The following is an 18781-nucleotide window of genomic DNA, read 5'->3' as shown; positions in this document are numbered from 1 at the left end:
CCCCCCCCCCCCCCCCCCCCCCCCACAGTCACTGCTCCTGCCCCATGCTGGGCAAGGAGGCAGCCCCATCCCTCACCCCCGGTGAGGCTACAGTCAGGGGCAACAGCAGGGGAGGAGGCGCACGCAGCATCCCACGGCACCCACCACAGGGGAAGCGAGGGAGATTCCTGGACCTGAGAGGGGCCCTAGGAGCACATGCAGTGACAGTGTGCTGCTGGGGGGGCAGGAAAGGGAGGCTCCTCCCCCAGAGCTTGCTGCTGCTGGCAGGGAAAGGGCTGGGGGAAGTCCTCCTCTCTGGCCCCTGTCCCGGAGCAGCCTGCCTGCACCCCAAACTCATCCCCAGCCTTGCCCCATCCCAGAGCCCACACCCCCAGTCAGAGCTTTCACCCCGCACCACACCCTCTATCCTAGCCCTGAGCCCTTCCAGCACCCCAAACACCTTATCCTCAGTCCCAGCCAGAGCCCTCATCCCCCCCCACACCCTAACCCTCTGCCCAAGCCCTGAGCCCCTCCAGCACCCCAAACACCTTATCCCCAGTCCCAGCCAGAGCCCTCACCCCCCACACTCCTACTCTCGCCCTGAGCCCCTCCCACACCACAAACCCCCCGATTGCCAGCCCCAGACAGAGCCCTCACCCCCTACCCTCGCCCTGAGCCCCTCCCACACTCCAAACTCCTCATCTGCAGTCACACCCCACAGCCCTCACCCCTGCACCCCATCCCTCTGCACCCCTCCCATCCCCAAACTCCCTCCCAGAGCCTGCACCCCAATCCCCTGCCCCAGCCTAGGGCCTGCACCCCAGACCTCCTCCCTCACCCAAACTCCCTCCCAGAGCCTTGGGCAGGTGGGGGGCGGAGTTAGGGCAGGGGCAGGTTCTGGGCACCACCAAAATTTCTACAAAAATGCCACCACTACTTCTGCTGACCACCACCCTTCAGGTAATGGAAACCCAGAGATAAGAAATGAAGAGCAACTTTTTAAGCAGGGGTGGACATTTGGAGAACTTGGTTTCTGATGTTGCCTACTGTTGCCAGACTCAGTGCTGTGAGGCAGGTGGGTCCAGATGTGGCTATGTTGTGTGAATCCCCGTTCAGCTGCAGCTGAGCATTGGTGTTACATTAGTACAGAAAAAATACATGCATGTTTTAGGGTACTTTCCAGGTGGCTGCTTTAATTATTGCATTGATTTTTTTATTTATATCTATATAATGATTAAACAAAGTATGTTTAATTTTTAAAAGATGCATATTGGTTATAAATATATCTCACCTAAAACTTTTAAATGAACTGCTTTAGTTTGATTACAGGAAAAAAGTAGATTGGATCCAATTCTATAATAAGATTATGTACAACACTACAATAGGACTGACTAATGCAATAGCAAGGGGGATTTCCAACTTTTATGTGTAGAGAGTTAAGCAGATGATGGTAGTTTCCAGGTCTAGCTAAAAGAGGGAAACTTCACTGCCACATCTCAGACAAAAATCAAATACAAACAATCTTCCAAGTTGAAGTCTCAGTCTAAGCCAAAGTCCTCTTCTTTGCTGAGGTTCTTTCCTTTCATTACCTGTGTAAAATTGCATTTATTAACTTTTAGTAAACAATAAGTGAGACTGCAGTTCATTTCAGCTATCTTGATCTAGAACGATTATTTATCCATGTTGAAAATCATCCTCTCAGAAAATGAAATAAAACAACACATTCCATCAACACAGTTTACTACAAGTGTGAGGAGAGATAACTGTGTAAAGCTACGAGAATTTGCACCATTAAGTTTGGCCAAATTTCCCTTGCCTGAACTGTTGTATAGGGTGCTATATGTTGACTGACTGTAGCCATCCGCCCCACATTTCTCTTGTGTCCTCTGTGTAGTTTGTAAAATGCTTTGGGATTATTGGGGATTAAAAGTTCTATATAAATGTGAAATATAATTGCCTGAATGTTTGGTGTTGATAAGAAATCAGTCTCATGAATTTTTGTGACCTTTTTGGGATTTTTCAATAACAGTTAATTGCTGCTAGATCATAAGACCAGTTTGCTTTGCTTGTACGATAGCAATTTTTCAATATAAATCCTTCTCTTTTTCTGGATGCCAGGCAAAAGAAGCCTGGAAAATACAATTAACAACCTTTAACAATGCTTTTCAGTTTCTCAGTTGCCAGCACTTTCTGTTGATTATGAAAACAGTGGCTGACTATGCTCTAATGCTGTTCATGTGTAACTCTGTGTGTGCAGGCGTTTGAGACTTATTCCAGTGATCTTGTATGCTATTGATTACTAAATGAAATCTGGCATTTCTGCTATGTATTTAAGAGGACAAGGTTCTTTCCTTTTTGACCTTTTGAAAGATTGATGCCGTAAAAATAAAAAGCTTCTGTTATCTCATCCTTCCTTTGGCTGTTATTTTTTATTTACTTCAGTTGGCTGCAGTCTAGGGGAAACAAACTTCTGTGGGGCAGGGAAAGGGAGGATCAGGCCCACAGTGAGCAAAGATGACCTGAGGTTGCCATTCAGTTTCTTACTACTTCTGACAAAAGCACCCCTTTTATCAATAAATTCTGTCTTCATCTTCACCTTGCAATTGGCACCCGGAACAGTGACTAGACACAAGTGATATTCGAAATAACCACCTTACCCAAAGGCGTGGCAATTTGTTCATTTTCCCGTGACAAGAATAGTGGTGACTTTATATTTTTAGCTTGGTTTTGCTGACTACAATTCATGCTGAGATCGTTCCTGTGGATTCTCAGTGCTGGATTAAAATCTCATTCTTTTAGAGCATAATAGATAGTGGATAGGGACGGAGCACAATCACAATCCCATTCTGTAATTATCCAACCTCCTTGCATGAGCCTTCCCTTAAATTATATTTTGAGAGGGTACAAATCATTCCTGCTTTGTACTATTCTATATCTTTCCCTAGTAATAGTTTTTGTTTTCTTTGGGCTATCTGAGTAATTTGTCTTCCTCTAAAACTTTAGAGCAGTTTTCACGTTCCCTTCCACGTATTGTATGAGCAATGCACCATCTTACTGTGTTTATTTTCACCTTTGTGAAAGATGGAGACGTGTTCTTAACTGAAATGGAAATACTTTGCAGCAAATGGCCTTGCTGAAGTGCAACTGGCTCCTGGTGCATATTGTCTGGATGATTTGTTGCTAAATTTGCAATGCACTGAATGTCTCCCTCTTTCTCTCTCTGATGCTGGTTGCAGAATTATAGCAGTGATGCTTTTGTGTTACTCTATAAAAATATATCTATTTTGCCATAGTATGTTTCAATTAAATAACTTGCAAACTATTTTAAAACTGGTATTTTGTTAGCATTGGTATCTCTGTGGGATGTTGCCAATGTAAAGTGGTTTATTTTCTGTATTTTACAATTATATGGCTTTCAGCACAATTCTGAATGATAATTCCCCATGATAGAGGAGTACATGGAAAGAAATAATTTTGCTATTCAGTTAAATTGAAACGAGCATCTTTAATCCTGACCTGCTTTGAGCATTCCTAATTTAGAAACAGCAATAACAACAGTCGGTCACTACAAAATATGTGCATGGTATGTGTGTAGCCACAAGGTACCCTTGCACTGAGTGATACTTGAATCTAGAAACTCTCAGCTTATACCAGAGTCATGTTATTACAGACTCTTAAAAACATTTTATCTTTCAGGACTCATTGTTGGCGTGATCTTGAGATATGGTTCTCCCTCCAGCAGTGGCCATGACAAGCCATTCAGCTGCTCGCAGGAAGACAGACCATTTACAACGCTGCTGGTCAATGTCAGTGGAAAGTTTTTTGAGTACACCCTTAAAGGAGAAATAAGCCCTGGAAAAATACACAACGTGGAACAGAATGACATGTTGCGAAAGGTAAGGATAGTTGAGATTTTGTGAATGACTGCTGCATAGGTGACATTTCCTGTTTCATGCTGCTCCTTTTACCCACATTTCCCTTCTTCTCCAAACTGAGTGTATGGTATGATATTAAGTATTGTATTTCCAGATGTAATAGAATTAAATTATTTAAACTCATTCAAAAGTGTCCTCTGTATAGCATTCATTGGCAAAATTATATCTTCTTTGTATCGTAGTGTTCACGTGTCCTTTCATAACAGTTCAAGAATTAATGTATGCTCAGTATAACCAAAGCCATTTTTGTATAATTAGCTAACATTTTATGGAGCAACATCAAGACACTAATTGCTACTGAGGTCCAACTCAGTCCTATAGTACAGGGAGTTTTCTACACTTAGCATCTTTGATTTTTCTTCTCTATTTTTTTAGTTCTATTATGTTCAAGGAAAAACTAGTTTCATTTCTCCCCCCTTCCATCAAATGTAAAATATCTGAAACTGGGAGTTTATATATAAACCCTAAGTTAGACACAACAGTTTTCTAGTAGTACTGATCACTGACTTTTTACAATCGCTGGTGTATCTTTAATTTTACATTCTTTTGCTGCCTTGAACAGTTTGGCCTGGCTTTCACTGGGACTCGACACTTACAACTTCCACTGAAGAACGTGTGTGTGTGTGTGTGTGTGTGTGTGTGTGTGTGTACGTGCACGCCTGTGGTTTTGGTGACTTACTCATATGGTAACTATATGCAAAAGGTGTAAATAGAGTTGGCGCTACAAATAAGAACCAGAAATCTGCAGAAATATCATGGTTGATACCATGATAAGGGGCTTTATGCAGCACCTTTTGAATCTAAATTTCTGTGTTTCTGGCTCATTTAAGGAGGGGGCCGCCAGTTGGGGCTGTTAAACTTTAGAAGAACCCTGAATATATTGTTATACCAAAGTTCTCCAAATACAGTGGTCTCTATTAAAATCTTAATTTCGTTGCCTTTGCACATATATAATGTTACTTCATGGGTAGTAAAGAAAATACCTAGCAAATTGTTTGTTAACATTAACTACTTCCAATGGTAAAATTGTAAGGATTTTATTGGCAACTGCTGTCTGTGTACTCTGTTCTTTTTTTGGTTTTAAATAGGCTTTTACTTTTTTTTTTTAAGGTAACATTTGACCCAGAAGTTTTCTTCAACATTCTGTTGCCTCCTATTATTTTCCATGCTGGGTACAGCTTGAAGAAGGTAAGCGTAAGCACTTTCTGAGAATGTAACCATGACACTTTCGGCCTAATGCTGCATCACTAACCGCTAGAGTACGATCTCCATTAGTGCCGCAGTCCTGACCACAAGGGTCTCTTTTGTGGTGTCTCTTGCAAAGCTAGAAAGTCTTGTCCATTGTTTCTAAACAGTTGGCTAGTTTTAAGAGAAAGTATATTATTTTACTACCAAATATATAGAATGCTGTTTTAATTACATGTTTTCTTACATTATTTACCCCTGAACATTGCTATTGAGTAAGCAAGATAAACTTAAACAATATATCCCAGTGAATTGTCTGGTTTTCCTCTGCATTGTATGCATTCAGTGAGTTACTTTTAGAGAGATGGGCCCAAACTTAAACTGCGATCTGAACACCTCTGAATATTGGAGGATGGGAATTCAGGACTGCACTTTGTGACTTGGGGTCATCACCTACAGTTATTTTCCTTTTAAACTCTTGGCCCTTTGTTACATTAGTCACACAAGCATCTGGTTATAAAGCTGTGTCTCAACAAGCCCCACAAGGTTTTAAACGTGATTCAGGTGGGACTTATATTAAATTTGTTTAAATATTACAGAAGATTTACATAGTAAGATTGGAAATATTATTTCCTCCCAGAGTGGAAGGCTGTTTCCTTATTTTGCTGTAGGGCTGTCCTATACATTTTGTTGATGTCTGAGTTTTCACATAGCTGAGCTTTAATATATATATATATATATTTTTTTTTTCTCATACAGAGACACTTTTTCAGGAATCTGGGGTCTATCCTGGCTTATGCCTTTTTAGGAACTGCAGTCTCTTGTTTTATTATCGGGTGAGTGAGTTTTGTGAGATTGTACAACTTTTATGTACTAGTTTCAAGTTGATGAAATAAATACCATATCTCCCTAAACTTCTGATTTCTAGTGATTAGAACAGTAACTGTACATTTTCAATTAGGGTTTTATTGGTGTGCCCTTTGGGCAAAATTGAGCCTCTAAAATGATGCTAGAATTTCGTTGACTTCAAATAGGGTTTTGCTTTCTTACAGAGCAGCCAGAAACAGACCACGAAGTTTGTCCAGACAATTCAGTTCCGTGGTGGTCACTGCTATTGTCCAACCTTACAGTCCTAGAGATCCACAGTTCTGTTGGTTCAATTAATCAGTTATGAAAACAAAACTTTACAAAATACTTGATTCTACATGAATTGGCCTCTATTTCTAATGAAGATACATTAATCCAGAGAATAGAGGCAACTGCTAACCAAGAATCTTGACTATCAGTTTTTAGAAGCATCCTCTTTCACCTATTTAAAAATAAGACACATAAGCAAAATGGTTTTGATTGTGAATACTTACTCTGTTAACAATGTTGCATCTTTTCAGCATGTGGACTTTTGTAAGAGCTTTAATGTGTATATATACTCAGTAGCTGCTTTATTGCATATGCTACCTTGAGGGAATTTCACTTCAGAGGAAAAAATAATTTAATAGCTGTTACACTGCAAAGTTCTTTCCCTAAATACTACACAATTCATTAGGGGAAATTGTTGGATTGTGTTTTTTGATCATGAGGACAAACTACATGTCTGACTTCCTGGGTGCTAAATGACCTGTGTTGGGTCATATCACACTCTGGACTCAGATGATGAGGGAACAACTGTTGAGAGATTAGAGTTCCACTCTCACTGTTCGATACTGAACTCTGGGCCTTGGCTTCACTAGAAAATTAGGTCAGTTTAATTACGTCAGTCAGAGGTGTGAAAAATCCACACCCTTGAGAGGCGTTGTTAAAATGACCTGAATCCCTGCGTGGACAGCGCTAGATTGACAGAAGAATTCTTCCATCGATCTAGTTACTGCTTCTCAACGAGGTGTATTACTAGACCAGTGGTTTTCAAATTGCGGTTCGCGACCCAGAACTGGGTCGCAAAATGTAAGGCACTGGGTCGCAGCAGCTCCGGTCAGCACTGCCGACGAGGCCGTTAAAAGTCCCATTGGCGGTGCTGCCTGGTTAAGGCAGGCTAGTTCCTATCTGTTCCAACACCTCGCTATGCCCTGGAAGCGGCCAGCAGCAGGTCTGGCTCTTAGGCGGGGGTGCCACGGGGCTCCACGCGCTCCCAAGCACTGGATCCGCACTCCCATTGGCTGCTTCCCAGCCAATGGGAGCTGGGTGCAGGGGCAGTGCCTGCGGGTGAGAGCCGCGCAAAGCCGTTTGCGCGCATCCGCCTAGGAGCTGGACCTGCTGCTGGCCGCTTCCGGGGCACAGTGCAGTCCACGGTGCCAGGACAGGGAGGAAGTCTGCCTTAGCAGCCCTGCTGCACCACTGATCGGGAGCCGCCAGAGGTAATCCCGTGCCCCAATCTCTTGCCCTGAACCCTCCCCAAACCTGAAGCCCCTTCCTGCACCCCAAACTTCTCATCCCCAGCCCCACCCCAGAGCCTGCACCCCTAGCCCAGAGCCCCCTCCCAATCCCTGAACCCCTCATTCCTGGCCCCACCCTGCAGCTCTCACCCCCACACCCCAACCCTCTGCACCAGCCCTGAACCCCTCCCAAACCCCTCATCCCCAACTCCCTTGGGTTGTGGGCATCAACAATTTTCTTCAACTGGGTTGCCAGAAAAAAAGTTTGAAAATCACTGACCTAGGCCGATAGGAGAACCCCTCCCATCAGTGTAGACACTACCTACACCAAAGCTGTAGCATTTCAAGTGTAGATATTCCCCCTCCTCCCCCCTTAGTGTGGCAAGGCCTACCTGAGCAGTGATGAGAGGATTTTATCTTTCCTATACTCTTCAGAGCCTCACAAAGGAGACACCACCCTCCCTGTTTTGATAAACACTGCTTTATCCTCTTTTACTGCAGGAATCTCATGTATGGTGTTGTAAAACTAATGAAGTTGGTGGGACAACTCTCTGATAAATTTTACTATACAGACTGTCTCCTCTTCGGAGCTGTCATATCTGCTACTGATCCAGGTACTGCAGTTACTTAAATTATTCCATTGATAACACATTGAGGATGTATAGCTGACAATTCTAACATTTTTTTTTTCTTTTCACTTACCTTACAATGGTAACTCTGTGTGTATGTACTGTATGATGTATATATTGGGCATCAGGACAGTTGGTATCTGGCAAAGACTGTGCTGGTATCTGGCGAGACAACACATTTAGAAACAAAATGTACTGGTTGGCTCTGCTGATATGTTTTCCTTAATAGAGTTTCATGAATATAAACTTTAATTCAGTTGAATGAATGAATGTAATCTTTTCATTTTCTGGAGAGCCTGGCTATCCCTTTATAGATTCACTGCTTGAAATGTAGTATTACTTTTTATAAAATAGGTGCAATTTGAAATTTTAAGGTTTTTTTTATTTTAATATATTGTAGTATTTCAAGTATAAGGACACTTTTTTTATAGCCAACTGTTTAACCTTTTTTGAAATGGTGTCTTCAAATTTCAAAGTGCTGCAGACCCATAAAGTTGTATGTTTTGGAAATGAACGTCTCTGGAGAACTGTTGTGCATGTGTCTGTCTGAAGTACTAACCAGGATGTCATGCATCCGAAGAAGTGGGTATTCGCCCACGAAAGCTCATGATCCTATACGTCTGTTAGTCTATAAGGTGCCACAGGACTCTTTGCTGCTTTTACAGATCCAGACTAACACGGCTACCCCTTTGATACTTGAAACCAGGAACTATATTTTAAAACACATATTTTTACATATTCAGTATCTGTTTCTGGGAAAATGGGAAGTGGCAGCCAGCAGTTGAGATGGACTGCTGGTAGTTGGATTCACTTCTGCTTCCTTTTATATAGAAACTGGCATATGATGAGTGAAAATAAGGTACACGTGGGATGAGTCTCCAGGACCTTCTTCCTCAATATCAGACCGAAGTTATTGTTTGAAACGATTGCTTTGAATAATTACTAGTCTTGTCTTGTCCCTCTCAACTTCTGTTTGCAAATATGTTTAGAACATAGTGTACTTTTTGGACAAGGTACTTACGAATGGTTTTATATGGGGTTTTTTTGTTCTTTGTTTTAGTTTTTTTTTTTTTTTTTTTTTAAAAAACTGAAATACTAAAGATTTGTGTGAAGACTGTAAACGCCTTCTATTGTTTGTTACCAGTCCACAACTTTTTTCTGGCTATTTGATTGTGAAACTTGGACGTATTGTTTAAAAAATAGTAGGATTCTGGCAGAGTGGAACTGTTGTCTATTTATGTCCAATGGTTGGGAGGACTTCCTAGAGAAATTTCTTGTATGTGAGAGACACAGCAAGTGATCCAGACCCATTTTGGAACAAGACTGCCCTAAAACTGTCATTCCACCTCCAACAGTCAATTTACCTGTACAGTATGACCCTTAATTAAATATGTCTAAAGTCTTCCCATTTTGGTTTGAAATTGTTCCACAGTCTATGGTTTTTGCTTCTTTTAGACAAATTGGAAAATGTCTGCTCCTTCCAGCTTACAAGCACTCACAATAAACTAACATACATGTTCTTTCTTCTTATTTTTATAGTTACCGTGCTGGCAATATTTAATGAGCTGCATGCTGATGTCGATCTCTATGCCCTTCTGTTTGGAGAGAGTGTTCTAAATGATGCTGTTGCCATTGTCTTGTCTTCGTAAGTAACAATTCAGGCTTCCACTATGTGAAATTTTCTATTTCTTCTTGTGGTTTAACTGGTAGCTATGAATCATATTATTTTTCTAAAAACTTAATCTCCACATTTCTTTTTCTAAATGGATTCTGCCTTGTGAACTGAATTGATAAATGTTGCTAACATTTCTGTCTATGCTACAGAGGTGTGTAATGAATCAGTCAGAAGAGAATTGGCATTTAGAATCCGAATCTAGCAGAATACAATATCCCTTTGCTTAATGATCTGGCATAAAAGATTTTGTTGCCATCACTAACTCCTCCATTGTCATCTGACTCTTTCTTTTTTTCTCCCTAGATCAATAGTTGCCTACCAGCCAACAGGTGAAAACACCCATGCATTTGATGCCGCAGCATTTTTCAAATCAGTTGGCGTTTTCCTTGGAATATTCAGTGGCTCTTTCATGATGGGAGCAGTGACAGGGGTTGTTACAGCTCTGATATCCTTTCTTGTGTTTAACTCTTCCAAAGTGCAGGTGTGTTAGCATTAAACGAAGCCCTGATCCTGAATGCTGACTCCAGCAGGTTTCAATCATTATTAGTCAACACATTGCTGAACACAACTTGCCGTAGTCTACATTGACTGACTGTAAAATCATGATCAGTATTATGTCATTTTAGGCCTTGTCTCTGCTAGGAAGGGTTTGCTGATGTAGCTATAACAGCAAAACAGGTGGAGACACAGCTTATAAAGAACTCTTGCTCATGTAGGTTATACCGGTTCCCCAAACAAAATAAGCTATGTTGACAAAAGGACATTATTATTGGCATAACTGCATCTACATTGAGACTTTTGGTAGCATAGCTGTGTGGATCTGGAGGGTAACTGTTTTTTGTTTTGTTTTGTTTTGTTTTCGTGCTCCTAAACTATACAGTTCTGCCAGCAACATTTTTAAGTGTAGATCAGGCCTTAGTCACCCATACAGCAAGGGGAATAGCTGTATAACCACCTGTGACGGCCCCTTTGAGGCCCTCTGGAGAGCCCTGTGGTCTTACCACATCCCGCCCCAGAAAAAGGCAGTAGGGTGGAGTCCGCCAAGTGGCCTAAAGAGGCCGCAGGGGAGGCAGCCAATCAGGGCTCAGCAGGTTAGTATAAAAAGAGCTGGAGGGCCAGAGTGAGCTCAGTTCCTTGCTGGAGCTGGAGGAGCGTGGATGGTGTGCCTGGCTGGCTGATGAAGCTACAGGACCTCGGATAGAGCAGTGCTGGCAGAGACCGGGGGGAGCAAGAAGGAGCTCCTGGCTGGCTGCTGGGACTCAACCAGGACGAGGCCCTGAGGTAAGGGTGAAGAATGTGCTGGGCCTGTGGGGAAGTGGCCCAGGAAATCATAGCAGTGACTCAGCATAGATAAAGGGACAGAGTGGATGGCTGCTATTATAGGGTCCCTAGGCTGGGACTCAGAGTAGTGGGTGGGCCTGGGTCCCCCCCCATTGGCAACTGGGGAAGTGACCTGGACTTTGATACACCTCAGAAGGGGAACTGAACCCTTTTAGTAGCCCAGGAGGAGAGCTGGGGACAGAAAGGCCTAGAGAGGATATGGACATTGCCTTCAGGGAAATCGTTTTGGAGTACAGCTCGATACCAGGGTCGAGGCCATTTAAAGACTACGGGACTAATTAAGGGCCTTAGCCCAAGGAGGACTACAGGGAGAGAAAGGGCTTGCATATGCACTCTGCCAAGGGGAAGCTCCTGAGAGGCCTGCCACCCCTCTACACCACCTTCATGCTGGTATAACTCTTTCCACACTAAGGATTTTACTGGTGTAACAATATCGGTAAAAATTACACATCACTAAGTGACATAGCTACACTAGTGAGACTTGCATATAGATTGTAATTGTAGTGGAGACCTACCCTTAAAAAGAAGCAGTTTTAACACTTGGAAGGCAACTTGGTGGTTCATATTCACTGTTCCAATGCCTTAACCACTTGAGCCATTAATAACCCTTTCAGACACTATTGGGCTCTTGCTATGGGCCTTATGTTTAATCTTTCTGCAGGAGTCTCATCTCAGATATTGTTCAAATAAAACTCGATTCTGTCTTATCAGTATTGATATAATACAACCCACTTCACGTGATTTTTTCCCCATTATTTTCAAGCCTGTGTCCCAATTCTACTATTGGATCTGCAGTGGAGTGTTGTATACAGGTACAATGATCAGTCTCTGTGGATCTGGTTGCAGGAGTGGGGCATTGGACCTAAAGCTTGACCGGAGTAAGATGTCATGATGCTTCATCAAACTCAGTCTTTTCTTCTAGATATGCTGGTGTACTCTTACTCAAACACAGTCTGTCTTACTTTGATGCATGTGTGCATCAGAAAACTAACCTCAAAGGATTGGAAGGTGATAAATATTTTTTAAATCATAAATCCATGACATTTCATTTTGGACAACATTTCTCCAAAAGTGTGTCTCATTACATGTTCCCATAGTCCAGGCTATCTGACTGCTCTCCCTGCCCCCACCCCGCTCATGTCCTGCATAATGAAAATGCTTAAGGCATTAAGAGAGAAAAGGTGCTGTGGTACCTTTTTTACAATCTGAATTTTTAGATTTCTCAGGTTTGAGTGACCATTAACATGATATTAATATAGTTCTTCTCAAACTGGGCTCTGGTCTGCCAAAGGTCCATATGGAGCTGGTTGGTCACATGTTGCTGCTATTTCAATTTATATTCAACTACCAAATTGTATTTAAAATACAGCTAAAATATATAAATAGTTGTAACATGACACATCCATTTTAGCATTTGCTCTAGCTGACACAGGGATATTACTTGCTGATGAATGGGAGGCAGAGTGGCCAGTCAGGGAATGGAAAGGGAGGTTGTTCACAAGATAACGTCTGTTAAGAAAAAGCATGAGACTTTGCTTTACCATACATGTACTGGAATCCTCAGTTAGGATATGAAACTTTAAACTCTTTCTTTTAAAAGTGAGATTCACGTCAAAAAATAATTTAATTGTATCCAAGTATAATACTGAAAATAAAGGTTTTAATTAGCTATAAAAGAACAGTAACACGTTACTGTTAAGTCACACACACGCTTCATAAACTTCTGCTTCTGACTGATTTTCCCCAGTACTGACACAGCTGTAGTTCTTAGAGCACTTTGCCTGCCTCTGCATCTCTTTGTCATTGAGGGTTGATTAAATAAATAGGGGAAGTTTAATCATGCATTACCCATTTTAAAAATTGTTTTGATTGTTTCTAATAGTTATGCAAATAACTTGCTTTTGATCTTTTGGTTTTTCGTAAGATATCCAGGGACTGATAGCTGGTCAGTATTGCCACACTCAACTATATGTGATTTAAAAAAAATAAATATTGTAAGAGTATTGTACATACTCTTTCCTTGCAAGTGCAGAGTCTGCCTACTTGTTGTGCATATAAGCACAGTACAGTGCCCTCTCTACAATATTGTGAGCTTTGATGAGGGAAAGGAATAATATGAAGAATAAGGTAGTAGCCAAAATACCAGTTGGTGTAATGTCACTTACTCTTTGGTGTAATGTCACCATCATTGAATGGCCTTCATCATCTCAGGTTGGTCTTATCTAACTCTAACTCCAGCCAAATTATGCTGCAGACTCCATCCTTGCCTCATCCTCAAAGATGTACAAGGTGGCCAGGTTACTGTTGCAAAAGAAACCTTAAACTTCCTCATTCTTGAGTGTCTGATACTTCAGCCTTGACATAGATGAGTTGATGGATTTAATGTTGAAATTGTCTTGGTTTGGATTGACACTTCACACTAATGCAAACAAAAAGGCTTTTTATAAACATTAGGTATAACTGTACTAACATTCAGCCAAAATCACCAGGTATTTGTTGATCCCTTAACAAAGTATTTATGTGACCAAGTTTACCAAACTGCATTGCTTCCCCCTGCTGGAGACAGCTCTCTTCTTCCTGATGTCCTGGAGCACTTTCTTGCTAGCTGAAGCTTGTGGGTTTACAGGTGAGATGTTTTGGAGTCAAGCACAAAGAGATCAAACTTCTGTCCATTTCCTTTGTTCACTTGCTGAATTAAATCTGTTTTAACAGCACTTCATATAGGATGAATGCTTTTAGTGCTAAAATGTTTTCACTTTCCTTACTGGTAAAACTACACTGGAAAACAGCCCCTGGAAAATGTGGGCTTTTCTTATTACCTGTCAAAGTCTGTGCATGTTAGAACTTGGCTCTAAGCAAGAAATGTTAATCTTGATTGTTAATTTTGTGTTGACCGTAATATCCACACTGATTACCCAGGGAGCTGGCTTTCTGTTTTTAGTTGCTACTTCAGATTGTAGCTTTAAAGCTAAATAATTCTATTTGCACCTCATTGTCACCTCTGTATTACGTAACTTGAGATGTCTTAGCTTCAGATACAGCTTGGTAATGGTTTCCTCAAATCCCCAGCTAAACATAATATACAGAACACTACATCAAATCTTCTCTCTTGGACTTAAATCAAGGGCTGCTCTCCTCTCCTAATGAATCTTCTCAGAGAAGATATCCAGTCTACTGCACTGAGTTACCTAAACCTAGGTATTGAAGTGATTTCTGCTTTCTGTCACCAGCAGTGTGTCCGAGCTATGTTGCTCATTTATTTTGTTGAAGACCATTTGGAGAGCTCTAAAATTTGATAGTCTTAAAGAAATGGTTAACAAAAACATCATATAAACGTCCCTTTACTGTGAGGAATAAATCCTCCAGAACTAAAGAACAATGTGTTAAACCACGAGTATAAGCAAAGGTGGCAGGGCAAGCGACTGTCTTTTTGTTCTGTGCTGGTACAGCACCTAGCACAGTGGGATCCTGGTCCATGACTAGAGCTCCTCAGTGCAATGGTCATACAAATAATAAACAAGGCAGTCAGGAGAATCAAGTAATTATGTTTATAATGGATTTAAGATGGTAAGCAAAGAACTTTATCATCCCGCTCTGTTTGTGTCTGTGAATCTATTGGCAGGTGTGGTGGCGGTTCTCTTTTGTGGAATTACACAGGCTCATTATACATACAACAATTTGTCAGTCGAGTCAAGGAGCCGAACTAAGCAGGTGAGACCCTATTCTTCACTTCCCATGTGGTGTAGTGTTGGTTGTCTTTTTTGTTTGTTTGTTTTTTTATAAAAAATAAGACTGTCAGTTTTACTATGTAATTCTTCAATGTGAATGTTTTTCTCCCCAGCTCTTTGAGGTACTGCACTTCCTGGCTGAAAACTTCATATTTTCATACATGGGTTTAGCCCTTTTTACTTTCCAGAAACACATATTCAGCCCAATTTTCATCATTGGAGCTTTTGTATCCTTTCTTGCTTTTCATCTAACAAGTTATTTATTTTAGGTACCTGAAAACTTGCCATGCCTTTTTTGCCTTCCCTCAGCCACTCACGCATCTCAAAGAGATGATGTTTTTTGACTTGTGTTTTCCTGCAATGTGCTGCTGATGCAAGAATCTTTTGAAAACAACCTTCATCTGCCCTTGCAGAGCTAAGGACCTTATGGCATGCAAGCCCCAGGGCTCTCATGTACCTGAACAGCTTCTAAGAGCTGTGTATCATTGGTTTATGTGCTCAACAGCAAATATGCTGGAGACAGCTACACTCCCTGCAGTTATAACAGAACTTAAAGCTTCAAATATTCAGGGTGGAAAAGGTGTTTCAGAATTAAAGGATAGGAGAAGAATACCCTATGTTGTCTGCTCAAATCAGCGTACACGGATCAAGGCACTATCTTGCATTAGTTAGGCCATGTCTGTACTACACAATTAAGTTGACCTATGTTAGGCTGACTTACAGCCACAGCAATAATTACTGCGTTTTTTTCATGTCCGTCAGTGGTGCGTTTTTTCCCTTCTGTCAGTGGTGCGCGTCCTCACCAAGAGCGCTTGCACCAACTTAAGAGGGGCAGTATGTGGGCTGAGAGCCCAGGCTCTCAGCTCGGCACCAAGCTCCCAGCTGGAGCCCGGCTGCCGCCCGTGCTCTCGGCTCCCCACGGAGCTCCCAGCTGGAGCCTATACAGATACTGCATCGCCCAACCTACATCAGCCTAAGACTTGCCCCTCTCGTCGAGGTGGGTTTACTAGGTCGGCGTAGCAGACGAATTACAGCAACAGGCAGAACACTGTAGTGTGTACGCTTACATAGTTAGATTGACGTAAGCTGCCTTACATGGACTTACTTTGTAGTGGAGACATGCCCTTAGACACTCCTTTGCACATACCTGGAAAATGGATTAGCTGAGGGTAAATAACTGAGAACCTACCATGCCAGAGTCCATATAAGAGAGTACTAGCTTTCTGTGAACAGCGTTGGCTCAATAAAACAAGATGAAGTTAGGGTTCTAGGTTTTTGTGGTGTTGGGTTTTTAGCTAGCCCAGAACACATCTAGCCTTAATCACCTCTGGTAAAATAGAAATGGCTCAGTAAAGTTGAACTTCTCCAGGTTTTAAAACACAAGGAAGTATGTTGTATTGCCTGCCATTAACACTAACACACACACACACAGCCATACTGGGTCAGACCAATGGTCCATCTAGCCCAGCAACCTGTCTTCTGACAGTGGCCACTGCCAGGTGCTTCAGAGGAAATAAAGAAAACAGGCAGTCATCAAGTGATCAATCTAGGGACACCATCCCTGCCCATCCTTGCTAATAGCGATTGATGGACCTATCCTCCATGAACTTAACTAGTTCTTTTTTGAACCCTGTTATAGTCTTGGCCTTCACAACATCCTTTGGCAAAGAGTTCCACAGGTTGACAGTGCGTTGTGTGAAGAAATACTTCCTTTTGTTTGTTTAAAACCTGCTGCCTATTCATTTAATTGGGTGACACCTAGTTCTTATGAGAAGGAGTAAATAACACTTTCTTCACACTAGTCATGATTTTATAGACTTCTGTCATAACCCCCCCCCCCAGTCTTCTCTTTTCCAAGCTGAAAAGTCCCAGTCTTATTAATCTCGCCTCATACAGAAGCTGTTCCATGCCCCTAAGCATTTTTGTTGCCATTTTCTGAACCTTTTCCAATTCAAATATATCTTTTTTGAGATGGGGCGACCACATCTGCACACAGTATTCAAGATGTGGACGTACCATGGGTTTATATAGAGGCAATACGATATTTTCTGTCTTATTATCTATCCATTTCCTAATGATTCCCAACATTCTGTTCGCTTTTTTGACTGCCCTGCACATTGAGTGGATGTTTTCAGAAAACTATTCACAGTGACTCCAAGATCTCTTTCTTGCGTGGTAACAGCTAATTTAGACCCCATCATTTTATATGTATAGTTGGGATTATGTTTTCCAATGTGCATTATTTTGCATTTATCAACATTGAATTTCATATGCCATTTTGTTGCCCAGTCACCCAGTTTTGAGAGATCCTTTGGTAGCTCTTCACAGTCTGCCTGGGACTTAACTATCTTAAGTAGTTTTGTATCATCTGCACATCAAAACACATCTGGGATGGGCTAGGTAAGAATATTGTTTATAGGAGGTTGTTTTATCTCACGCCCCAACTGAACAATGTGCATGGATTTTTGCAGCCTTCATTATGATAAAATATAAACCTGCCCAAAGGAATTACATAGTTAAACTTGATGGCAAGATTCACGGAAGGTGTCGCCTTCCCAATGTGCCTAGTCTCCTGAGTTTTGGATGGATGGGTTTGATTTTTTTTTTTTTTTCTTCAAAAGATGCCTTCCACTAGTGTATTTTAATCTCATATTCTCCTTCCTCTGCTGTTCTCTCACCCTGCCTAATATGCGGCCTCCTTTTCAAATTCCACATACTATAGCAAAGTACTGCATATAAAGTGGTTCCCTGTTGTGTGAGCTAAACATATGGGCAACCAATGAGGTTTTTGTACCATACTGTGTACCATATTGTATTTTAAAAGTGCTTTGGAGGAGGCTGTATCTTCCTTCTTCTCATCCATCCCTCTCCCCTCAACAGACTGATTCAGAACAAATAAATGGGGCTGGGGAATCCTCTTCGGTTCCTGCTAGTTTTCTGAGCTGTATTAAAAAGCAGAGTTTAAGTTCTTGTGCTGAGGTCTGTTAGTTGTTAATATCTGAAGGTGTTTGTCTGCATCCTTCAATTTTTTTTATATTTCAATCTGCATCAAATAGTCTTGATTTATATATACAGTATCAAACTTATATACTGCAATAAGGTATAAAGTAATCAGCCTAATGAGTAAGAAGACCTTTTTACTGTCAGTATACATTTCTAAGTCACTTATAGGAGGAAAAATAACGTACCTTTTGCTCCACTGAGTAGGTTGTGTTAAGTTTCCAGTAGCATGATGATGGAGCAGATGTCAGTGACTGTGTATTTATCTTAAGACCAGTGGATCCTTAACCCCCAGCTGTGATCAGATTGCAATCTTTCTGGGCAGAGCTGCACACATCTACCCTCTCTCTTTCTTCTTGAATCTGGGCAGAAGGCACAAGATCAGTTGGAACTTTCAGCACATGATGATGTTTTCAGGTAAAAGTGTTTGGTGAAGCAATAATTCTGTTTTACATAAGTCTAAATAATCCTCTCGTGAAAATCCTCCTTTTTATAACTGATGTGCAATTTCTAATCGGGAGAAGGGTAGTGTGGTGTGTGTGTGTATGTTTTAATTAAAAAATAATAATAATGCTGTAGCAATTGACTTAGCATAGCATCTTTATACAGTGTCTGTCTCCTATTCAACTTCATTTCTTTACAGACAGATCAGAATCTGTCATGATTCTGACAGTAGTGACAGTCTCTGGCCTCTGGCAGCTGGATGATCCCTGCATGGTTATGACTAAGATTGGTCAAAATGTTTGTTTTGAAATTTTGCAAATAGAAATTTTGCAATATTCTCCCCCCCCCCCCCCCAAAAAAAAATTTACCTTTAGGGAATGACAGGACCGGAACCAATGCTGTCAGAAATATAAGTGTGGAAAAACCACCTAGAGCTAGAGTTAAAGTAAAGAAAAGGAGAGGGGAGTGTTTTTATTTGCTTTCTCTGTCACACAAGTGA

At 41.4% G+C, this 18781-nt stretch overlaps 1 protein-coding gene across 1 annotated transcript in view; it reads left to right on the top strand.

The window, feature by feature from the left end:
- The window catches only part of LOC113406135 (sodium/hydrogen exchanger 7), a 115229-nt gene that overhangs the window by 62093 nt on the left and 34355 nt on the right, over positions 1-18781 (top strand). The window contains exons 2-11 of the mRNA XM_026649006.2: positions 3676-3875; positions 5025-5102; positions 5859-5935; positions 7967-8079; positions 9634-9739; positions 10073-10228; positions 13624-13736; positions 14733-14821; positions 14952-15065; positions 18144-18255. Coding sequence (XP_026504791.1) covers positions 3676-3875; positions 5025-5102; positions 5859-5935; positions 7967-8079; positions 9634-9739; positions 10073-10228; positions 13624-13736; positions 14733-14821; positions 14952-15065; positions 18144-18255 — 1158 coding nt within the window. The remainder of the gene's footprint in view (positions 1-3675; positions 3876-5024; positions 5103-5858; positions 5936-7966; positions 8080-9633; positions 9740-10072; positions 10229-13623; positions 13737-14732; positions 14822-14951; positions 15066-18143; positions 18256-18781) is intronic.

Source organism: Terrapene carolina, unplaced genomic scaffold, assembly GCF_002925995.2.
Source record: "Terrapene carolina triunguis isolate 2854851 unplaced genomic scaffold, T_m_triunguis-2.0 Scaffold23, whole genome shotgun sequence".
In the NCBI taxonomy this organism is placed as follows: Eukaryota; Metazoa; Chordata; order Testudines; family Emydidae; genus Terrapene; species Terrapene triunguis.
Note: the sequence above shows the minus strand (reverse complement) of the source record. Positions and strands in the feature narration are given on the sequence as shown.